Source organism: Lepidochelys olivacea, assembly GCF_965140295.1.
Source record: "Lepidochelys olivacea isolate rLepOli2 genome assembly, chromosome: 4".
NCBI lineage: Eukaryota > Metazoa > Chordata > Testudines > Cheloniidae > Lepidochelys > Lepidochelys olivacea.
The window spans coordinates 8,599,824-8,623,733 of record NC_140414.1 but is presented as its reverse complement, the minus strand read 5'-3'; the positions used below and the strand labels follow the sequence as shown (position 1 = coordinate 8,623,733).

The 23,910-nt window shown below is 42.8% G+C and overlaps 1 protein-coding gene across 1 annotated transcript; it reads right to left on the bottom strand.

Moving 5' to 3' along the window:
* Window positions 1–1,363: 1,363 nt before the first annotated feature.
* On the bottom strand, window positions 1,364–22,456 carry SARAF (store-operated calcium entry associated regulatory factor). The gene is made up of 6 exons (XM_084627361.1): window positions 22,298–22,456; window positions 17,201–17,376; window positions 14,812–15,217; window positions 11,898–12,006; window positions 8,203–8,330; window positions 1,364–4,849 (listed from the first exon to the last, which is right to left on the bottom strand). The coding sequence occupies exons 1-6, from the start codon at window positions 22,398–22,400 to the stop codon at window positions 4,824–4,826; spliced, it is 948 nt and encodes a 315-aa protein (XP_084483487.1). The 5' UTR covers window positions 22,401–22,456; the 3' UTR covers window positions 1,364–4,823.
* Window positions 22,457–23,910: the final 1,454 nt, after the last annotated feature.

Genomic DNA, 23,910 nt, shown 5'->3' with positions numbered 1-23,910 from the left:
CTGTTCTGTTCATTTCCTCTGGGGTACCTGGCAGTGGCCACTGTTGGAAGACAAGATACTGGTCTAGATGCACTTATAGGCTGACCCAGTATGGCCATTCTTATGTTGGAATTAGCTTGTTTTGCTAGATTTTGTCTGCAAGACTGACAAAAATAAATTCTCTCATCTGCACTAGTAATTTCCCCCTTTAAAACAAAATATGGCATACACCAGCATTGCAGCTGGATGTGCAGGCTAATAATCCAGAGGCGCAGTGGTATCACAGGTCCTCTGTAAAATAGCATCATGGTATACTGTAAACAACATAAAAAGAAGAGGAGGACTTGTGGCACCTTAGAGACTAACCAATTTATTTGAGCATGAGCTTTCGTGAGCTACAGCTCACTTCATCGGATGCATACCGTGGAAACTGCAGCAGACTTTATATACACACAGAGACCATGAAACAATACCCCCTCCCACCCCACTGTCCTGCTGGTAATAGCTTATCTAAAGTGATCATCAAGTTGGGCCATTTCTGGGGGGGGGGGGGGTGGAGGGTGAGAAAACCTGGATTTGTGCTGGAAATGGCCCAACTTGATGATCACTTTAGATAAGCTATTACCAGCAGGACAGTGGGGTGGGAGGGGGTATTGTTTCATGGTCTCTGTGTGTATATAAAGTCTGCTGCAGTTTCCACGGTATGCATCCGATGAAGTGAGCTGTAGCTCACGAAAGCTCATGCTCAAATAAATTGGTTAGTCTCTAAGGTGCCACAAGTCCTCCTCTTCTTTTTGCGAATACAGACTAACACGGCTGTTACTCTGAAACCTGTAAACAACATGGCAATGAGAAGAGTCATCTAGGCCAGAGGTTCTCAAACTGTGGTTTGCAGACCACCAGTGGTCCACGGATAGTTCCCTTTAAGTGCACGCTTGGGCAGCTGCACACAAGAGAATGAAGGGCCACGCACCTAATTAGTGGAGCCACGCAGGTGTGGCTCCACTAATTAGGTGCCTGGACCTTGGAGAAGACTCACATGTAAGATAAGGTGGTGGCCTTGGTGGTCACAAGGGGGTAGGTGGGAGGGGCCAGTGGGGTGAGAAGAGGGGGTGGGGAGAATTTGGGACATGCAGGCTCCAGCGGCCAGAGAAAGAGGCAACTTTCCCCAACTCCAGGGCTGCGGCTGCCAGGGAGAGATGGCCCTCCTTCCCAGCCTCAGCTCTGTGGCGGGGGAGAGACCCCCCCAGCTTCTTCCAAGCCCCAGCTCGGGGGCTGCTGCAGTGTGGGAGAGACCCCCCGCCTTCCCAGCCCCAGCTTGGGGGCTGCCATTGCAGGGGAGAGAGGGCACATCCATCGCATTAGAAAGGTAAGACTACGGATATTAAAATATGAGTTGTGTGCTTTTATTTGCAGAACAAAAAAAGTTAATAATTAAGTTTTTTTTATATAGCGCTTTTATCCAAAGCGCTTTACAATAGTTAGCTAATGGTACAAACAACATTTGGAAAGATCATTAAGTAGTCTGCCAAGACCCTCAGCGATTTTCAAGTGGTCCACGAAAAAAATCGTTTGAGAACCACTGATCTAGGGTTTAGATACAGTGTACGTACTTGGTTTTGAAACAGTACATCCCCCCAGTAATTGTTTGCTTTTGCCCTGCCCCTTTGTTGATTTAATAAAAATAAGTCAATGGATAGGTTGGTAGGGCTGTAGAAACATCAGGGTCATCAAGGTTACACATCAGAACAAATACACAAGAAATATTCAAAATACAAATCAAAGCATTATCTGAAGCATGTTATATACAACATTATGTATTTCTAAGCCAGGCACAGAATTCAAACTCCTCCCAGACAGTTCTATGATAATGGATATTTATCTTGCATAGCAAGGAAACAAAGTGCTAAAAGAGCTAAACTATACATTACATTTTAATGAGAAAATAATTACAAATTAAATGGCATGATACACAGATAAAAAAATATCAAGAAGGTGAAGTAAAAATAAGCTACTTCACTCTACTTGGCCAACAAAACCAAAAGCCCCACCAAAAAAAGCTATCAACCCTTGCTACCATTTACTACTCCTCACACTACCTTAGAGCTAAGATAATTACACAGGCATTCTAGCAAGACAACAGTAAGACTAATTCTCTCTCCCTATTTTAAAGTTTATTCTGTTCTCTAGACAGAGAGAAAATGAACCTGCTCAATTCCTCTCCCCCAGCAACCATGTGGTCCTCGGGTAGCTCTAAACAGCAAAACTCCCATACCTGTACCTGCCCACCCAGCCAGATCAGTTATGTCTTTCTGGCTGTATACAGGTGAGTGTCTCACACCCAGACAGTTAAAAGAGTTTTTTTTTTTTTTTTTTTTTAAACAGTGTTCCTTCTTTGGCTGTCCGGATCAGTAATGAACAAGCCAAAGCCTGAATGTGATGTTCCTGCAGTAGTCTTGGTCCCCACTAGTCCAGCCGAAAGCAGATCCAGATCTCTCAGATGGTGAAGAAGTCCCAAATTTGTAGTAATGTTCTATCTTTTAGTGTCAGTTCCACATTCTGAATAGTTTCTTGGTTAATAGGATTCTTATAAATTTAGTCTTCTTGCATGAAACAAGCCCCAAACTCAGGCAAAATAATCTTAAACAATTGCATTTGTGCTTAATAATAGTTGTGGTTATATTTTTCTTTTTGCGCTTAGTAGCCCTGAAGCCATGTCTACACTAGGGCTTTTGCTGGTATAGAAATGTCACTAAAAAAATTACCATTCGAACTGCCATTACTATACCATCAAGAGTTTCTAGTGTATATCTGGCCTCAGTGTCATATTATTCTCTTCATTCTTCCAGGGGTCCTTAGAGGATCCTACTTCTTTGCTTTTTAAAGCAGCTTCTCTTCCCTTCCCAGATCCAACCCATGATGTGAGGAGGCTAGGGGAAGCTCCCACAGGGCCGATCATTGGTAGTTCCAAAATAGCATCAGAAAGCAATACCGAAGGGCCACAGAGTCCATGCTACAGAAAAAGGCTACAACATTTTTAAAAACAAAATCTGCAAAACCAGCTCAGACACAGCTCTGTAGGGGTATGTCTAAACTGCAGTTTGAAGGTGTGATTTTAGCGCTCAAGCTGGTGCACTAAAAAATATCTATATGGCTATTAGAGCATTGGCTGGTTGCTCTAGTCCAAGCCCCCCTGACCCCTGGGTCTGAGCCTGAGCTACCACCTGCGCTGTAGCATCCACACTGCTATTTTTAGTGTGCTAGACCTCTCACTAATTTGGCTCAAGCAAGTAGGTACTTGTGCTATGAATCACACCACCAAGCCTCGATGTAGACATATCCTAGGAGACCTGATTCACGTTCTGGGCTCAGTCTCAAGGTCTGCTGTGCTTTGGAGGATGACATTTTAGTTTTTGAATAGGGGCAGCAATGCTCTTTGTCAAATTATAGTGGTCACTCCCAACCAGTTGAGTCCTGGCCAGTTCTCTCTAAAGGAAGGATGGTGGCTGAGGCATAAGCTTTGTCTGCACCAAGGATTTTTCTGCTAAGAACTTTCCACCATAGCTAACAGCCATGGTTGAAACATCTGGAGCCCTACTATAGACAAGACAGCTGTGGCCATAAGCATTTAACACCACATCAATCTGCTCTGACAAGATTTGGAATTAAAGGCAATGGCCAGTAGCTCCTTATCTAGGCTAAGACACCCAGTGTTAGATGAACCTGTGGATATATACTTAAAAAACAAAATACCTAATAATGCACATAAGTCATGTCATTTCAAGGATGAATCATAAAGCAAGTAAGCGTTCAAATATGCAACCTTCAGGCCTCAACGTTGATGCCAAGATCCCCATTACATGTGGGACAAAGGCAGAAAGAGTCCTGAACATAAGAACACTATTTTTTTTTGCACTCCTACAATTATGGACAATGCCTGCATATACGATTAACTGAATTCACTGTTACTGTAACACACATCAATTCTATAAGTGAAAGAGAGCCCAAATGGATCTTCAGAAAACAGCACTGAGGTGAACAATTCCTTACATGCCAGGCCTCATTATGCACTGAGGTCCAGATCCTCAAAGATATTTAGGCTCCTTTCTCTTCCACTGATTTCAATAATATCTTCTGAGAAGATGAGCTGGAACGTTTATTACCAAGTTTGCTAGCGTCCCATGGAATTGTCTAACATTGGCTTGCAGATGCTGAAGCACAAACACTGAGAAACCCTGGTTGAAAAGAATTGGCTCCTAGGGCATGGTTAAGCTAGTTATTTTGGAAGACTGGAACAGGTACCATTGCCAGATCACTAAAATACTAAAGATTGGAAAGATATCCCTTTGTGTTTTTATTATAGGAAAATAGAATATGTTTTGATACCTGCTAAATCTCTAAACGAGGATAGTATCCAACCTCTCTGTTAGGGCTATGAAAAAGTTATTGCATATATTTATTCATTCATTCCTCTCCCACGCAGTCATATAGACTTTAGTCTGAACACATAAAAAAAAAACAAAAACAAAAAAACAAAAAAACAACACAACCAACCAACCAAAAAAACCACTGTTCTCACCACCAAGAGCAGTATCTGCTCACTGATACTATCTCCATTTTTTTTTCAAAATGGATCTCCAAAGCACAACATCTACAACATCCAAATCCAAGGAGCATCTTATTAAAATAAACTCTAAGCTATGGAGATATTTCTAACTCAACACCCAGCCCATATGTTCTATGAAGAAGGATTTCAATAATTTTTAAAACTGAAGCTCCATATTTAACTGTATTTAACATATTTAACTGTATTTAACTGCAACTGTGCCAGGGAACTAAGATCATCATCTCCTTTTTGTGCCTCCAAAGCCTGCAAAGGAAAAAGACAATCATGAGATCTAAGGGCTTGTCTCTGTGGCCCCACATGGCGTGCTGTGGGGGTGTGAATTGCAGATTGCACTGGCGGGCTGCACTGTAAGTCCCCTGTGTGGATGCTGCAGGCGTGAGCTGGAAGGTACCTAGCTCACATTAACTTATTTGGTCAAAGGGGACTTCATTGGTGGGAAGTGAGTACCTTTTGGTTCATGCCCCACAGCAGCCACGTGGCAGAGTTACAGAGCAGCTTGCCAGTGTGCGCTTATAGCTCTAACTGCAGGGCAGCGTAGGCGTAGCCTGTGGCAGTAATACATATAGACCCCATGCAACACAAACTGTACAACTATTTGAACAAGTTAAAAATTAATAAACTGATGATCAGTTTTCCTTGGCTTAGCAGGTAGACTAAGAAATAGAGACTGGCTCCCATCCAAACACCCGCTGGACACTGGGCAGGCTCAGATCCAGGTCTGAGCTGTGTGACTCAGGCCTGCTTCAGTAGAAACTTACCAAAAAGATGTTCTGCCATGTTCCTGCTCCTTTCCATGGGGGGTGGGGGAGGGTGTGTGTGTGTGTGTGAGAGATATGTATAATAAATACACACACACACACACACACACACACACACACACACACCCCTTCTCTTCACAGCAACCCTTGTGTCAGACTCTGGACATGTTTCTAGTCTCATTTGGAAAGGGAAAAGGTACTGAGTCTAATGTAACCTTTGGCAGGTAAGCAGAGAAACTAGGGATGAGCTGGCTACAAGTTGTCCAAATGCTGTCAGGCATCCACCTAAAATATATGCTAGACCGTATATATATTATATTACCCATACTTCATGGATGCCTTCAGCCTTCACAGTGGCCACTGAAATGAAAGGCCAGTTATAGATCTCCAGAGACAGACAGTTATTTTCGTAGGAGGGCCAGGGTGTGCTATTTTAAGTCCTGGAGCAGTTACAAAATAGCAGTGTGACATCTGGGGCTAGGGACCGTTTTAATCCTGGGTATCTCAGAACTGTCAGGGCTATATCTGACTCTGGCATTGGCAAGCTGAGAACTCCACTTTTTCCATATGGTTTTGAGCATCTGGCATTAGCCATGGGGATTTGTGAGATATAGGGTAGTTGGTGGTTCGTTTAATCAACAGACGATGAATCCGTGGAACTCATTGGTGCATGTTACTGAGGCAAATAGCTTAGTACATGAAAAGAAAGGGATTAGATGTTTATATGAATACAGAGAGCCTTCTGAATTGGACTTACAAGGACAAAAATACAAGAGCTATCCATTTTTCTCTTTCAGGGCATAAGCTGAACAGGAAACTTTACTTCATAGTATATCACATCACATAACTATGTATATTACAGGGTTTTTAGCCTCCCTCTGATGGTGCCATTAGTCCTTGGGATGAACAGGATACTGGTCTGGGTGAATTATTGTCTGTTCCGGGTGGCCGTTCCCATGCTAATGCATGTGCGTGTGGGAGAGAATTGCTTGCTGTGCAAGGAGCGATGGCCCCGCTTCTTTCTAAACATCTGCAAACCACTGGCTACTTAGGTATTGCAGGCCCTAGGCTGCCTTCTTTACCCCCATTTCCTTTACACCACAAAGGATTTGAAGGAGAATGATTCTGCCAGTGATGGCATTCAGTTCAGCATCCCAGGACTGATGATCTGGAGAATGGCATGGATTGCACCCTCAGCAAGTTTGCAGGTGACACTAAACTGGGAGGAGTGGTAGATACACTGGAGGGTAGGGATAGGATACAGAGGGCCCTAGACAAATTAGATGATTGGGCCAAAAGAAATCTGATGAGGTTCAACAAGGACAAGTGCAGAGTCCTGCACTTGGAAGGAAGAATCCAATGCATCGCTACAGACTAGGGACCGAATGGCTCGGCAGCAGTTCTGCAGAAAAGTTATAGTGGACGAGAAGCTGGACATGAGTCAACAGTGTGCCCTTGTTGCCAAGAAGGCCAATGGCATTTTGGGCTGTATAAGTAGGGGCATTGCCAGCAGATTGAGGGACGTGATCGTTCCCCTCTATTCGACACTGGTGAAGCCTCATCTGGAGTATTGTGTCCAGTTTTGGGCCCCACACTACAAGAAGGATGTGGAAAAATTGGAAAGAGTCCAGCGGAGGACAACAAAAATGATTAGGGGACTGGAACACATGACTTATGAGGAGAGGCTGAGGGAACTGGGGATGTTTAGTCCACCGAAGAGAAGAATGAGGGGGGATCTGATAGCTGCTTTCAACTACCTGAAAGGGGGTTCCAAAGAGGATGGCTCTAGACTGTTCTCAATGGTAGCAGATGACAGAACAAAGAGGAATGGTCTCAAGTTGCAGTGGGGGAGGTTTAGGTTGGATATTAGGAAAAACTTTTTCACTAGGAAGGTGGTGAAACACTGGAATGTGTTACCTAGGGAGGGGTGGAATCTCTTTCCATAGAAGTTTTTAAGGTCAGGCTTGACAAAGCCCTGGCTGGGATGATTTAATTGGGGGTTGGTCCTGCTTTGAGCAGGGGGTTGGACTAGATGACCTCCTGAGGTCCCTTCCAACCCTGATATTCTATGATTCTATGATTTAATCAAGTCAACTACTGTAGTCTAGAGAAGGCTGAGGGGGGACACAATAAAGCCTTCATGTATGTAATAGATTGTTATAAGGATGATGGGGATTAATTGTTCTTCATGTCCACCAAGAAGTACTTAGTTTGGTTTGCAGCAAGGTAGATTCAAGTTAGATATTAGGAAAAACTTTCTGACTACAAGGATAGTTAAGCACTGAAATAGGCTTCCAAGGGAGGTTGTAGGATCCCAGTCATTGGAGGTTTATAAGAACAGGTTGGACAAATACCTGTCAGATGTTCTAGGAATACTAATCTTGCCTCAGTGTGGGCAGGATGGACTAGGTGACTTCTTGAGATCCCTTCCAGCCCAGCACTTCTATGATTTTACGTACAAAGTTTGAATTCCTGAACATGGTCATTAAAGAGCTGGAGGTGGCAGTCTTGGAAGGTCATTTGGCACTTCATGCATGTAGATGTGTCAGTCTCAGGAAAAGATATTACCTCTCCCACCTTGTCTCTCTAATTTGGCATTTCAGTTATTTAACGAATAATACTTTGGGAAAGAAGCTATGTACAGTAGGAAGTTCACACACATTCAAGGAACTTTATGGAGAACATCTCAGCAATATGTTAGGTTTTATTTTGCCCAGGAGGAGTGGATCCAAAGCCCACTAAAATCCATGGTAGTCCGTTTATTCATTTCAATGTGCTTTGGATCAGCCCCAAAATCTCTTGAGGAGCCACAGGAAGATAAAACAGTTTTTGCCTTACCAGAAGCAGTTCTTGTCCCTGAGGTATGAGGCCCCGTAGAGCCACCTGAATTTCCGCCTGGAGGAGGAGAAGCAGTGGGACCAGCGTATGGATTGGCATATGGAAAATATGAGGAACGTGGTTGTGCCCTGAGAAAAGAAACATGGGTTTAAGGATTTTTTTTTTTAATTAAAGAAAGGTCACTATTTAAGAAGGTATTAGCATCCAAAGCAAAGCATCTTTTTTAAAAAGGCAGATATGAGTAGAAAAATACAATTGCACCCATTTTACTTATTTTTAGGCCTAAAACGTAGCAAGATGCAAAGAGGAATTGGATATATACATGAACAACAAGGTTTTTCAGAGCTATCATACTTAATGCTAACAAGTTTTGGAAGAGATATTAAACCGCATGCTTCAGGATTTAACCAGTATCTAATTCCTAGGGATTACGAGGTTTCTTGTACCTTCCTAAGAATCTGATGCTGAGTATTATCAGAAACTGGACTAGATTTTTGATCCAGTCTGGCAATTCCTTTGTTCTTCTATTACATTCATGTAATGTTAACAAAAAAAAAAAAAAAAAAAAGACTTTCAAGTATCTCTAGGACATTTTACTAGAAAAGATATGAGCAACTGCAATACAGGTGTGAAGAGAGAGACGGAGTAAAATTCATGATCTTTGACTCATCGCACTTCAGTTTATTCTCAACCTCTAGAGACAGGAGATTCCGACTTTTTGAAAATCTAACGTCTGCTCCTTCACTCTAAGTTTGGATCACAATTTCTTCTTATTCTTGTCAGAACATGGGGAAAGAAGAGTTTTTTAATGGAACAAAGCTACTATGGTACTTGGGGACAGTGGTATGTGCTTTCACAAGTTTGAAAATGTTGGCTTAAAATCTGTTGTAAGACAGGAAGCTAAAGTTAGGCTCTTAAATACTTATTTAGGCCACTAAATAAGTGACTCAAATTTCCAGCATTCTGAGCACCCAAGAGCTCCAACTGAAGTCAAAAAGTACTTCTTTTCTATATACAAATTTCCTGGTGTTTAGACCAGTATAAAGTTTAAAAAAAAAAAAAGAAAAAAAAAAGGGCAAGCAGATATTTAAAACATCCTAGGAGCCCTAAAGGGGTGACTTCAGTTACTTCAACAAGCCATTGTCCTCTGAAGAGTGACACTGTAAACATTTCTGTTTCTTCCTGCTGAAGAAATCTTCATCCTGTGTGTATTCAGTCATGTCTGCTAGCTTTGCTGCTTTTACTTCTATTAGCCCTTCAGAGCTAAGAGTGTCAGCTGGATTCTGTTGCTCCTTGTACATCAGAATTGGTCTCTGCTCCCAAACTGTTTTTTCTGCAGAGCTGCCAGTTTGTCTCCTCCAGCTCCCTCCCAATCACTTTTCAAAGTAGATTGAAACTTCAGTGCATTCCAGCATGTTTCGTATTAGAGTCATGAAGTTTTTATCAGTTTGTATCCCGATTTTTGTTCCTTAAAGAGTAGGTAAATACACACAGCCCCATATATTACTATATTCCAATAAATGGTGAGTTGGCATATCTGTAGGTAGCCCAGTCACTTGATAAACAAAACACTCCCGTGCAAGATCAGTTTGAGCTCTGCAGAGTCCCTGAAGACCTATAAAATCCCACTAAAATGGTAACTGTTGCTAATCCTACTAGGCTGTTTGGTAGAGTTTACAAAAATGTTTTGATTTTTAAATAAACATTTCAAATGTGAATGGCAGATGAGGGCTCAGCTCTTTAAATTACTTTATTATTGTAAAACAGATTTTTGCCTGTTACTTTGTACAAAGTAATATTTAAGTAAAAGTCCTTTGTAGAATCATGCCACTTGGATTTCTATTCATGGGATACGAGATGGAGAGACTAGTCCATGTACTGGAACCCCTTGGAATTTGGCTTCCCATAATGTCTCAGAATGGTGCATCCTGGATGTCACAGCAGAGCAGGAACCAGCCCAAAGTGACTTCAGGGGAGATAAAATTAAGAATAAAGGCTAATTTATAGGGCTGTCATGTGATCAAAAAATTAATTGCGATCATGCAATTAATTGCGCTGTTAAACAATAGAATACTATTTATTTAAAGATTTTGGATGTTTTTTACATTTTCAAATAAATTGATTTAAATTACAACACAGAATACTTTATTTTTGATTACAAATATTTGCACTGTAAAAACCAAAAGAAATAGTATTTTTCAATTCACCTAATACAAGTACTGTAGTGAAATCTCTTTATCGTGAAAGTTGAACTTAAATGTAGAATTAGGTACAAAAACCCCGCATTCAAAAATAAAACAATGTAAAACTTCAGAGCCTATACGTCCACTCAGTCCTACTTCTTGTTTAGCCAATCGCTCAAACAAGTATGTTTACATTTTCAGGAGATAATGCTCCTGCTCCCTGTTTACAATGTCTCCTGAAAGTGAGAACAGGCATTCGCAAGGCACTGTTGTAGCTGGCATCACAAGATATTTATGTGCCAGATGCACTAAAGATTCGTGTCCCTTCATGCTTTTACCACCATTCCAGGGGACACGCGTCCATGCTGATGATGGATTTTGCTTGATAACTATCCAAAGCAGTGCGGATCGATGCATGTTTTGAGCAGGGGGTTGGATTAGATGACCTCCTGAGGTCCCTTCCAACCCTGATATTATATGATTCTATGATTAAAACGAGCCGGAGAGAGACAATTCTGCCCCAAGGAGTTCAGTCAAATTTAATTAATGCATTATATTTTTAACAAGTGTCATCAGCATGGAAGCATGTCCTCTGGAATGGTGGCTGAAGCATGAAGGAGCATACGCATGTTTAGCATATCTGGCACGTAAATACCTTGCAATGCCAGCTACAAAAGTGCCATGCGAATGCCTGTTCCCACTTTCAGGTGACACTGTAAATAAGCGGGCAGCTTTATCTCCCGTAAATGTAAACAAACTTGTTTGTCTGAGTGATTGGGTGAACAAGAAGTAGGACTGAGTGGACTTATAGCCTCTCAAGTTTTAATATTGTTTTGAGTGCAGTTATGTAACAAAAAAAAAAAAATCTACATTTGTAAGTTGCACTCTCACGATTAAGAGATCACATTACAGTACTTCTGAAGTGAATTGAAAAATATTATTTTACAGTGCGAATATTTAATAAAAAATAATATAAAGTGAGCACTCTACGGTTTGTATTCTGTGCTGTAATTGAAATAAATACATTTGAAAATGTAGAAAAACATCAAAAAATATTTAATAAATTTCAATTGATATTCTATTGTTTAACAGTGCAATTAAAACTGCGATTAATTTGAGTTAATCGCATGAGTTAACAGCAATTAATCAACTGCCCTACTAATTTACAATTGCTTCTAGTCTTAATGCTCTTAGCTATGACAGTGGAGATATTCCATACAACTTGTTTATACAATTTTTTTAATTTGCAGTTCATCGAAACAAGCTACAGTGGTAGGTAATACAAAATACAAAACCAGTATTAAAGAACCCTTTTAAAATGCCCCATCTGCTGAAGCTTCAGCTTCCAACTGGGAACTGCTACCGTGGCAGAATTTTGCAGCTTGGATGATGCAGGATGCTGCAAGCTCAAATCCAGAAGCAATGTGAATATTTTGTAGCTAGGTAAAGCGTACACCACGAGGAGGACAAACTACTGGGAACAGGGAAGGAGAGAGCGAGCGTAGTGCTTACCTTTGACTACCAGCCAAGTATCCTAGTAGGCCTCCTGTTCCAAGTCCAGTCCAAAACCCTGGTCCTGAACTGGCCTCAGAACTGGAACCGCCACCAAAACCACCAGCTCCTTAATTCAAATTGCAAATGAAAAACAAAAAAAACCAATCAGCAACTTTGAGTCAATGGCAAATTTACCATCATGCCATCCTTAGAGTCATACAAAAGAATTATTTGAACAAAGAACTAACTGTGAGACTGACTTCAATGGACTTTAATCCTTCAGTGGCTCAATCCCCATTTGAAGAGCTTCAGGGAGCAGTTCTGCTCTGGAAAGTGATTACATTAAAAAATGGCACCTTCTGTTTAATAATTGTATTACAGTAATGCTTAGTGCCCCCATCCAAGATCAGGGTCTCTTTGTTACTAGACATTGCACAAGAACACATTAAGAGATAGTCCCTGCCCCAAAGAACTTATACTCTAAACAGGCAAGACAGATAAAGTATGGAAGGTGAAACAAGGGTGAAGCAACATGTTCAAGATCACATAGCAGGTCAGTGGCAAAGCTGGGAACAAAACCTTGCTCAGTGCCTTATATATTAGGCCACACTGCCTCCCAGTCTTCTCACTCAACAGATTTGCTGCCATTTTGAGTAACTGCGTATGTTGAGTAGTATGTTCTCAATCTAATGACTAAAACAACAATACCACATTTTTCTCCTGGTAGTTCTGTCTCAAGTGCATGTTAACAGAACTGTTAACCAAGATCAGATTGCAAAATCTTCATTATTGGTGATGCATGAGTCAGGGGAAACCCAGCTCGACTTAAATCTCTGGTTGAACATGCAGAATCATCAGTTAGAAAAAGGCATATTTTTAATTGTTAGCAGAAGCCTTTTAACCTGGAATCAGAGGCAACGTGGAATTTCACTATGTCATTTACAGTCACTTTTTAGAGTAGAACTGCACTCTAAACTAACTCCAGAGATAAACATATTCATAATCACTAAAAATAAACAATAAAAAGGGAAGTAATCAGAGAAGGCAGTCTAAACTCCCCCTGAACTCCAATCTAAACCAATCTGCCAGAAACTTCACAGGCATGTTATGACATAGTAGTCCGAGGGGTGGGGGGGGGGAGGGGTGGGGATCAATAAAGTATTTGAGATAAGAGTTAAAGAAAATTTTTTTACAACAGGGAAAATTTCCTAACATGTCTGAAATCTATTGGCCCTGGCAAGGACAGGGACCTTGGCTAAACCTGGATGATAAGGAATAGGATGGAAGAAGAAAATGACTTTTTGCTCTGTGCTTGACAACACCTAGCACAGTAGGGTCCTGGTCACGGCTGGATTTTGTAGGTGCTTCACAATACAAATACATAATAATGATAACAATAGCCATTGGTGTGCAGTAGGAACTCACCAGGGTACTAATGGGCACACGGCACAGACACATGGTTTAGAAATTCCAGAATAAGCAAATGGGAACAGATTTTGCAAAAAGCTCTTATGGAATTTAAGAGCACAAGTTCCATTAACATACATATAAAAGCGCTCACCACCACACTATTTCACAGCACTAAATTTTCAAGGTTCCACTTGATTTATCCTTACCCTACTTCTCATTCAGTATTGAAAGATTGACTCCCACTTCCGATTAGCCAATGATGCCGGCCTCCGTTGCCCACTACTTAGATTTTCAAACAAGCACTGTCATGCTTTCTCCACACACTTGGGAGGCACTCCCTGTAAACATCCGCACAACTACAGTGCAACCTCTGAATTATGAGCACCTCAGAAATGGAGGTTGTTTCTAACTCTGAACAAAAATGTTATGGCTGTTCTTTCAAAAGTTTACAACTGAACATTGACTTAATACAGCTTTGAAATTTTACTATGCAGAAAAACAATGCTTCTTTCCCTTTTTTTTTAAAAAAAAAGTAGTTTACATTTAACACTCTACTGTATTTGCCTTTTTTTTTTTTAGGTCTCTGCTGCTGCCCAACTCTGTACTTCCGGTTCCAAATGAGGTGTGTGGTTGACTGGTCAGTTCATAATTCTGGTGTTTGTAACTCTGAGGTTCTACCGTAACTCATTATCCACCTTCAACTCCCTCCTCAAAACCCCCCTTTGCCATGAAGCCTTCAAAAAACTTGACAATGGCTGGGCTGCTGATCTGCTGAGACCACTGCCTATCATGTTGTCCAATGTTATCGCATTGTTTCCTTGTGTTCCCCTGTGGGTCTGTCTGTATCCATCTGGTATCTCTTTCCTTATATTTAAGTTTATAAACTTTGGAGCACTGGACTATCTTTTTTCTGTATTTAAACACCTAGCACAATGGCATCCCACATAAAAAATAATTTTACTCAAAATGTTTGATTCCTTTCAAGTTGTGACCAACCCCCTTCTCCTACTCTGACCAAATAAATATGAAGTTTCATACTAAAAGGACTGCTTTGAAAAAAGTTAAGTTTGTTAAAAATAACGCGAGAGTTTCAAAGACAAAGGGCAGCCAGTCATCCAATTCTCTTTGAGGGTCAGTGGGAGTTGGGCACCTAACATCCATTTGCGCCTTTGAAAGTCTCCTCTAAAGAGTATAGTAGAAAGCTAGTTGCAACTTTAATAATGAAATCATGACTGTGGGCCCCATAACTGGTGTCAAGTATCAGGGGGTAGCCATGTTAGTCTGTATCCACAAAAAACAACAAGGAGTCCAGTGGCACCTTAAAGCCCAAATAAATCTGTTAGTCTTTAAGGTGCTACTGGGCTCCTTGTTGTTTTTGTGGCCCCATAACTGACATTCACACTCAGCAATGCATGAAGACTTTTTTTTTGTTTTTTAAACTATTTCCGCCCACATTTGCTGAAGCCAGAGCAATACCACATTGCTTTTTATTTCTAACACTACAACAAGCTTAGAACCATACCTGTGAAGCTGGATTTAAAACCAGGAGGAGGTGGTGTCTGACTATTCTGCCAAGATGTCCTAGAGTATCCATCACCGTTAGAGAAATCCTGTTGAGGCAGCTGATTACTGAGGAATAGCTTGTAACATCCATAAGCAAGGAACAGAAGTACTATTATGACAATCACTCCAGCAGCAGAATCAGAGGAATCCTGAGAATTCACTTTACTTGACTGGTAATAGCTGGAGCTAAAGCTTCCACCAAAGTTCTGAGCTTTTCTTTGGCCTTCCTCGGTTAACTCTAACCCATACTGCAAACCACAAGATCCCCTTAAGATGTAAGGGTCATCTGGATAATCATAGCCTTCACAGCTCACTTCGATTCTTCCAAAGCGATAGGAGTTGTCCAAGTCTGCCTTACACTCCCACTGAAATTGGTAAACAAAATTCAAAGTAGTAACCATTTCCTGGTTGGTGAGAGTAGACTTTTGTTTACTTTCCTATATATGTAGTGAAATATAGTAATAATTAATCAAATCATTTAAAAACAGTAATTAGGAGAGCTTCTGGACATTTGTATTTTAAGTTAGCTATCAAGATTCATGAACCTTTAACTTAGAGAAACGGAACATTCAAAAAGTAAAGCAATTGTAACTTTAAAAGACAAAGGTTCAGTAGTTCACGTCAGGTTTTTCTAAGCATTCATCTTTATAGAATACTGCAGAGTATCATGTAATAAAAAAAGCAATAGCCTTTAAAATGTTTTAGATAAGTGTCCCCCACAAGAAAACTGGGTGGTAGTTACAATGAAATACTAATCAAGGCTCCAATCCTGCAATCTGATCCATGTCAACAGACTGTTGTATCCAGGTGGCGCTCCATTGACGTAAGTGAGACAGAAGGGTTGCCCACATAGATTAAATTGCTGGATCAGAAACCATGATGTAATGAAAGCATTCTGTAAAGAAAGTCATAAATGCAACTCCTAAAGAAGTGCCTATCTCATCAAACAAAAAAATGGCCTTAGCCATAGGGCACATATAGTTTTAGCAAGATTTAAATAAAAAGTTAATTCCTGAAGAAACAATTCAGAATGACACGTGCAATTATAAATCCATGTTCGACCGAATTTACAAAGTAATACCAAGATCTTTCAGTGTTTCTATTGCCAAGACTCCCATTTCAGCTTTTCTTCCGCAGAAACCTATTTTGCTATTACCCAAACTTTCGACAATTGGATAACATATTAAAATTTCAAGCAAAAATGTGGTTTAAAGATCTGACTTTCAGATATTTCTATGAGCCTGTCTACAAGGGAAAGTTGCAGCAGTTTACCTTAAATTGGTTTTAAAAATCAGTTTAGCTAAGATGGTACAAACCTCTGTGTTTGGTTACAGAATGCCTTGTTTCAGGTTTAGCATAAATTGATTGGCAAATTGTTTTAGCAAAGCCAAAATAAGGGTGTCCATAAATGGTCTTGCACTATTTTAACTAACTCAGTTTAAAAATAATTAAGTTAAACTGCTGCAACTTTCTCATGTAGACAAGATCTTATTTTTACACTAAAGAAAGAGATGGGTAATATGGAGACTTTTGTATTGGTCTTTGATTTTAGGAAGTGTATTTTAAGAAACCCAACATTTGGCTCAAATTTGACTGGACAGTGTTCTTTAAAACAAAATTTAAGTTTGGGGTGTAAACTAACAGACAATGTCCCTTTAAAACTGTGCTTTTAAACCAGGGGCCTCAAAGTCCCGGTCCACAGGCGTCTGCAGCCCGAGAACCTCCCCACTGCGGCTGTGGAAGAGAGACCCATGCAGCTGGCTCTGTCTATTGCAGGCGCTGCCCCCCGCAGCTCCCACTGGCTGGGGGAGAGGGACAGAGATACCATCACTAATCACTGGGCAGAGTCAGGCACTGTCACTTCCCCTCCCCCCACAATGAATATAAACAAGTCAAAATACCCAACACAACTATCTGATGCACACCTTATTGTAATCCTGAAGGTTTCAGTCACTGAGACCTAATATCAACAACCTGACAGAACTGAAGTGTTGCCAGGTGTCTGGGAAACACTAAAAACTCTCTGGCAGGCGAAGAATTGTATAAAGTTGTATGATAGTTTTATTATTTCTACAAAATTCAAAATAAAAAATACAATATAAAAGTTTTCTTTTCTCTGACATTATTAGCCGCTGGAATGATTTGAGGACTGCCACTGGCCCTAAGGTAAAATGTTTAAAACAGGGGTCTCAAACTCAGTCATTAAAGGAATAATCTGCACTATAATTTAGAAATGTTCTTGTGATTCTTTTTAGTTTATGGTTGCTGAAAATTTCATTCAGTCGGTGCAAAGAGATTCTTATTTAATATTTAGCATTTCATTTACAAGCACTTTGAAGTGAAGCTACCTGTATGTCAAAGCCATCCCATCCTTTGTTATAACACTGAACAATCGCGGGGACGTATGCACATCCAGCTGTGCCTCCAGTACATTGTAACTGGGGGACTGGAGATGTCCGCCGAGAAGTAGTATATCCATCTCTGTAGAGAGTGAGAGTTTGGATCTCCCGCAACAAAACCCTCCCTGAAACAGGAAGTACACAAATTAACAGAACTAGCATGCATGAAGAACTTGTTTCAGAACAAGAGTAAATGTGATAGTTAACACAAGCAGCCTGCCACGGTGCTTTCAGAACAGGGAGCACTTTAAAAACCACTTGAGACTCCCAGCAACAATGTGATTGTGGTTGAAAGTCTATGACACTGACAGGCCCTGCTAATAGGACCCAGCTCTGTTCTACTCCTTTCAAAGAGATGTTACTGTGTATGTCACAGACCAGCTGGCACCTCACCAAAAACATACAGGCTTATGCAAGAACCTTTGGTTACAATGCAATAGTTTCTCTGTGAAAAGCAAATCCCTGATTGTGTATTTACCATAGAGATGCTCATGAACAAATTTGTTTAAAAAAAGAGAAAAAAATAGTCTGCTTCATAGACTCCATAAAAATTCTCATGACTGAACCTGAAATTAGTACAAAATGGAAGTGGAGGAAAAACCTATGACTTTAGTCAATCCATGTCCCAGTCCCTCAAATTCAAGACAGCAATATACAAACTGAAGACGTCAAGAAAGAAAGACGAGTAAAACAGTTTAATTTCAGACTAGCTCTCTTCAATTTATACATACCAACTCTACAGGAACAATCCCCAAGTCAAGAATCCCCAAATGACACAAAAATTAAATGCTTGCTGTATCATGATGACTAAGCATACTATCACCTACTAATGAGGATCACCAAGTATCTTACACCTTCTAGAAATTTACCACAATACATGAACCATGCAGGTCAAACAAGCAAACAAACGCTCACAATCATAGTTTTTCAAGGGGACAAAAAATGAAATCAAACAAAACAGTAAAATCCTCTTAGAGACTTGAAGACAGACCCTAAATAATGCATACACAAGAACAGCAACACTGGGTCAGTCCAAAAAGAAAAGGAGTACTTGTGGCACCTTAGAGACTAACCAATTTATTTGAGCATAAGCTTTTGTGAGCTACAGCTCACTTCATTGGATGCATTCAGTGGAAAATACAGTGAGGAGATTTATATACACACAGAACATGAACAAATGGGTGTTATCATACACACTGTAAGGAGAGGTTTCAGAGTAGCTGCCGCGTTAGTCTGTATTCACAAAAAGAAAAGGAATACTTGTGGCACCTTAGAGACTAACCAATTTATTTGAGCATAAGCGTCCGATGAAGTGAGCTGTAGCTCACGAAAGCTTATGCTCAATAAATTGGTTAGTCTTTAAGGTGCCACAAGTACTCCTTTTCTTACTGTAAGGAGAGTGATCACTTAAGATGAGCTATTACCAGCAGGAGAGTGGGGGAGTGTGGGGGGGAGGGAGAAGAAAACCTTTTGTAGTGATAATCAAGGTGGGCCATTTCCAGCAGTTAATAAAAACGTCTGAGGAACAGTTGGGGCGGGGGGGGGGAGAGAGAATAAACATCGGGAAATAGTTTTACTTTGTGTAATGATTCATCCACTCCCAGTCTCTATTCAAGCCTGAGTTAATTGTATCCAGTTTGCAAAACAATTCCAATTCAGCAGTCTCTCCTTGGAGTCTGTGTTTGAAGTCTTTTTGTTGTAATATTGCGACTTTTAGGTCAGAGATCGAGTGACCAGAGAGATTGAAGTGTTCTCCAACTGGTTTATGAATGTCATAATTCTTGACATCTGATTTGTGTCCATTTATTCTTTTACGTAGAGACTGTCCAGTTTGACCAATGTACATGGCAGAGGGGCATTGCTGGCACATGATGGCATATATCACATTGGTAGATGTGCAGGTGAATGAGCGCTGATAGCGTGGCTGATGTGATTAGGCCCTATGATGGTGTCCCCTGAATAGATATGTGGACACAGTTGGCAACGGGCTTTGTTGCAAGGATAGGTTCCTGGGTTAGTGGTTCTGTGGTGTGGTGTGCGGTCACTGGTGAGTATTTGCTTCAGGTTGTGGGGCTGTCTGTAGGCAAGGACAGGCCTGTCTCCCTAGGTCTGTGAGAGCGATGGGTCATCCTTCAGGATAGGTTGTAGATCCTTGATGATGTGTTGCAGAGGTTTTAGTTGGGGGCTGAAGGTGATGGCTAGTGGCATTCTGTTATTTTCTTTGTTGGGCCTGTCCTGTAGTAGGTGACTTCTGGGTACTCTTCTGGCTCTGTCAATTTGTTTCTTCACTTCAGCAGGTGGGTATTGTAGTTGTAAGAATGCTTGATAGTGATCTTGTAGGTGTTTGTCTCTGTCTGAGGGGTTGGAGCAAATGCGGTTGTGTCTTAGAGCTTGGCTGTAGACAATGGATCGTGTGGTGTGGCCTGGGTGAAAGCTGGAGGCATGTAGGTGGGAATAGCGGTCAGTAAGTTTCCGGTATAGGGTGGCGTTTATGTGACCATCGTTTATTAGCACTGTAGTGTCCAGGAAGTGGATCTCTTGTGTGGACTGGTCCAGGCTGAGGTTGATGGTGGGATGGAAATTGTTGAAATCATGGTGGAATTCCTCAAGGGCTTCTTTTCCATGGGTCCAGATGATGATGATGAAGATGTCATCAATATAGCACAAGTAGACTAGGGGCATTAGGGGACGAGAGGTGAGGAAGCATTGTTCTAAGTCAGCCATAAAAATGTTGGCATACTGTGGGGCCATGCGGGTACCCGTAGCAGTGCCGCTGATTTGAAGGTATACATTCTCTCCAAATGTGAAATAGTTACGGGTGAGGACAAAGTCACGAAGTTCAGCCACCAGGTTTGCCGTGACATTACCGGGGATACTGTTCCTGATGGCTTGTAGTCCATCTTTGTGTGGAATGTTGGTGTAGAGGGCTTCTACATCCATAGTGGCCAGGATAGTGTTTTCAGGAAGATCACCGATGGCTTGTAGTTTCCTCAGGAAATCAGCGGTGTCTCGAAGATAGCTGGGAGTGCTGGTAGCGTAGGGCCTGAGGAGGGAGTCTACATAGCCAGACAATCCTGCTGTCAGGGTGCCAATGCCTGAGATGATGGGGCGTCCAGGATTTCGAGGTTTATGGATCTCGGGTAGCTGATAGAATACCCCAGGTCGGGGTTCCAGGGGTGTGTCTGTGCCGATTTGTTCTTGTGCTTTTGAATGGGTCAGTCCAGTGGTCCATCTAGCCCAGTATTCTGTCTAATGAGATTAGGGCAGTGATTCTCAACCTATTTACCATTGTGGGCCACAATGTGTTACGGGGGCCACATCCAATACTACCTGTATGGCCTTGAGGCTGTCACATGGGCCGCAGCTCTGTGCTGATCGGGCTGCAAGCGGCCTGTGGGCCATAGCTTGAGAACCACTGGGTGAGGGGAAGTTTATAAAAAGAAGGCCTGTGACTAACAGAGGTGACTGGAGATGGTTTTTAACCACACCAGCCACACCATCAGGGCTCATTCACCTGCACATCTGCCAATGTGATATAGGCCATCATGTGCCAGCAACGTCCCTCTGCCATGTACATTGGCCGGACAGTCTCTAAGCAAAAGAATAAATGGACACAGATCTGACATCAGGAATTATAACATTCAAAAACCAGTAGGAGAACACTTCAATCTCCCTGGATACTCAATAACAGACTTAAAAGTGGCCATTCTTCAACAAAAAATCTGCAAAAACAGACTCCAACAAGAAACTGTTGCGGGGGAGGGATAGTTCAGTGGTTTGACCATTGGCCTGCTAAATCCAGGGTTGTGAGTTCAATCCTTGAGGGGGCCATTTAGGGATCTGGGGCAAAAAAAAATTGGGGATTGGTCCTACTTTGAGCAGGGGGTTGGACTAGATGACCTCCTGAGGTCCCTTCCAACCCTGATATTCTATGATTCTATGAACTGCAGAACTGGAATTAATTTGCAAACTGGACACCATCAAATTAGGCCTGAATAAAGACTGGGAGTGGATGCGTCACTACAAAAACTAACTTCCCCCTGCTGATACTCACCTTCTTGTTAACTGTTTGAACTGGGCCACCTTGTTTACATTTACATTGGCCTCATTAGCACTACAAAAGTGATTTCCACCCCTTCTTGTCCACTGCTGAGAATAGCCCACTTCCACCTTAACTGAATTGGCTCATTAGCACTGAACTTGGTAAGGCAACTCCCATCTTTTCATATGCTATGTATTTATACCTCCCTATTGTATGTTCCACTCCAAGCACCTGATGAAGTGGGTTTTAGCCCACAAAAGCTTATGCCCAAATAAATTTGTTGTTTAATTTCTCTAAGGTGCTACAAGGATTCCTTGTTGTTTTTGCTGATACAGACTAACATGGCAACCACTCTAAAACATGTCTTAAAAGGAGCAAACATAAACCTTCCCACCCCACCAGCGTTATCTTAAAAGTGAAGCCCATGTGAACGCAGGTGGAATGGAAAACCTGTTGATCAACAGGAAGGAGGGGAGGAAAGGCCTTGGGGAGAAAGGAGGTTGTAAAACTCATCTGGATTGAGACTAGAACTAAGGGTGACAGTGTCCCAGTGTTTTTAGCTGGGGCCAGTACCTGGCAACGACATCACTGGTTTGCTGAGGGGTATAAAGAGCTGGGAATTTGAGGGCGCTTGGTAAACCTACCTGACTACGCGGGAGCATGCCAGGAGGAGATGGTTTTCCCCAGGTCTGGCCTGTTTTTCCCTGCACTGAGCACCTGCTTCTGCCGGCTCTGGTACCCTGCGGGGCCTGCGCCTGCTTAGCGGCGGGCTGCGAGGCAGCGTCAGCGCAAGGCTCCCAACCCCGCGTGCCCTCTGCTCTCCCAGGTTAACAAGGGCTCGTGCTGTGGCTCGGCCCGCAGGAGGGCTGGGCGTGGGCACGGAGGGCTCACGCCCTCTCGGGGCGCTGAGACCGGGGCAGGCGGACCGGCCACCCGCCAAGGCCCAGGAGAGACCCACGCAGCCCGGCTCCCGCGCCCCCCGCGGGGAGGGGTCGCGTCCTTACCCGGCTGGTCCCAGCCCCGCGCAAGCCCCGGCCCGCTCAGGAGCAGCAGCAGGGATATGAGCAGGAGCCGCCCGCCGGCCGCCATGACGGTGCCAGGGCGCATCCAGCGGCTACAGCCCGCCGTCACCCGGCCCCGACAGCTCGCGTTACTGCGCACGCGCCCGCAAGCCGCGCCCTCTAATTGGCTCGTGATTGTTGAGCGGTTGACTTGCTCGCGCACCCTGCTGCGTTCTGCCCACAGCGCAGAATATGGGCGGAGTCCGGCCAATCCTGGCTCCGCCCCCGTCCTGATGCCTCCCCTCTGCCGGCAGAGCCCAGGGGCGGAGAGGAGGCTCTGAGCCTGGCTGGGCAAAGTTTAAGGCTGCCATTTAGTCAGGGGTATTTTTAGTAAAAGTCTCCAACGGGTCATAGCAATAAACAAAAAGTCACTGCTCCGACCTGTCCATGACTTGTCCGATATACGCCAACTAAAACTTAGGCGCTCTTGGGGGTGCGGGGGGGCTCCAGCAGATGCTGCTGCTCCAGGGCAGCAGGGGCTGGTGCAGCTGGCCACAGCGTCTGGGCTCAGCTGCACCGGCTGCTGCAGAAGTCCTGGCAGTCCCGGGAAGCCACGGAATCCGTGACCTCCATGAAAGACTCTCAGCCTTAGCAATGTCTAATAGGTGCACATGTGATTTCTGTACTGCAGCTGTTTCCCATATTCCCCCGCTGTTCAGCACCACCCCAGTGCCTCCCAGGCTGGGCCTCTGCCCTGCTGCAGTGCTGGAGCTGCAGGATGGCACAGGCAGAGTTAAGGGTGCCTGGAGGCGATTTTGTGTCCTCAGGTTGTTTTGTTAGCAAAGAGCAACGTTGGGTGCAGGTGGGGCTGAAGGAGTGGAAGGTTATTACACCCCATGGAGGGCACCTTTCCTGGGGTTGAGCGAATCCCCACAGCTCCTGGGGCCCCCTCAGACCAGGGGGCCCCTCCACAGCACACAGGCCTCTAATTCCAGCCCTGCTGGTCAAAACACATGCTTCCTCCTGGGCATACATTTTAATGTAAGGGCTGCAGTGCCCAGAGCCCAGGCTGTGTCTTTTCAGCCAGGCCTCCTAAGTGTAGTCTTGGCTTAGTCACAGTCTCAGCTGGTTACACGGTGTGGGTTAAAACCTGGGTTACTTACAACAGCAGGAAGACAAGGGCTAGCACCCAAGGCCAAACCTGCCACACAGCCTGGGTTGAACATGAGCTGCTAACCCAAGTTAAATTCGGAATAGTTGAGTCTTCTCTGCTGTTTTAACCCAATTTAGCGATCCTGAGTTAAGAACACGCTTTGTTTGGAGCCTAGACATACCTAAAGAGTGATGCTCTTGTTCAATCAAAAGTTATTGGGCTTGCTAAAGGACACATTAGTTAAAATTTTGTGGCTTGTGTTATTCACTAGATAAGAGGTCAGTTTAATCCCTTCTGGTCTTAACAACTGAATCTATAGACCCAATTTATGCACTATAGCTCTCATTTGTGTTAATAAACTTTTTCAATATTGTAAACTTTCTGTGGGTCATATAGTGCCTAATGCAGTAAGCCAGAGGTTCTCCACCTTTTTCTTTCTGAGCCCCCTTCTTCCCCCAGCATG

Bases quoted from the DNA above. Each gene is read 5' to 3' on its own strand.
- SARAF (XM_084627361.1), bottom strand. From the start codon at position 22,400: ATGCGCCCTGGCACCGTCATGGCGGCCGGCGGGCGGCTCCTGCTCATA. The intron at 15,218-17,200 runs GTAGCTTCACTT...TACCAATTTCAG, and splicing joins GGGATGGCTTTGACATACAG to TGGGAGTGTAAGGCAGACTT. The intron at 8,331-11,897 runs GTAAGCACTACG...TTCTTTTCTCAG, and splicing joins TACTTGGCTGGTAGTCAAAG to GGCACAACCACGTTCCTCAT.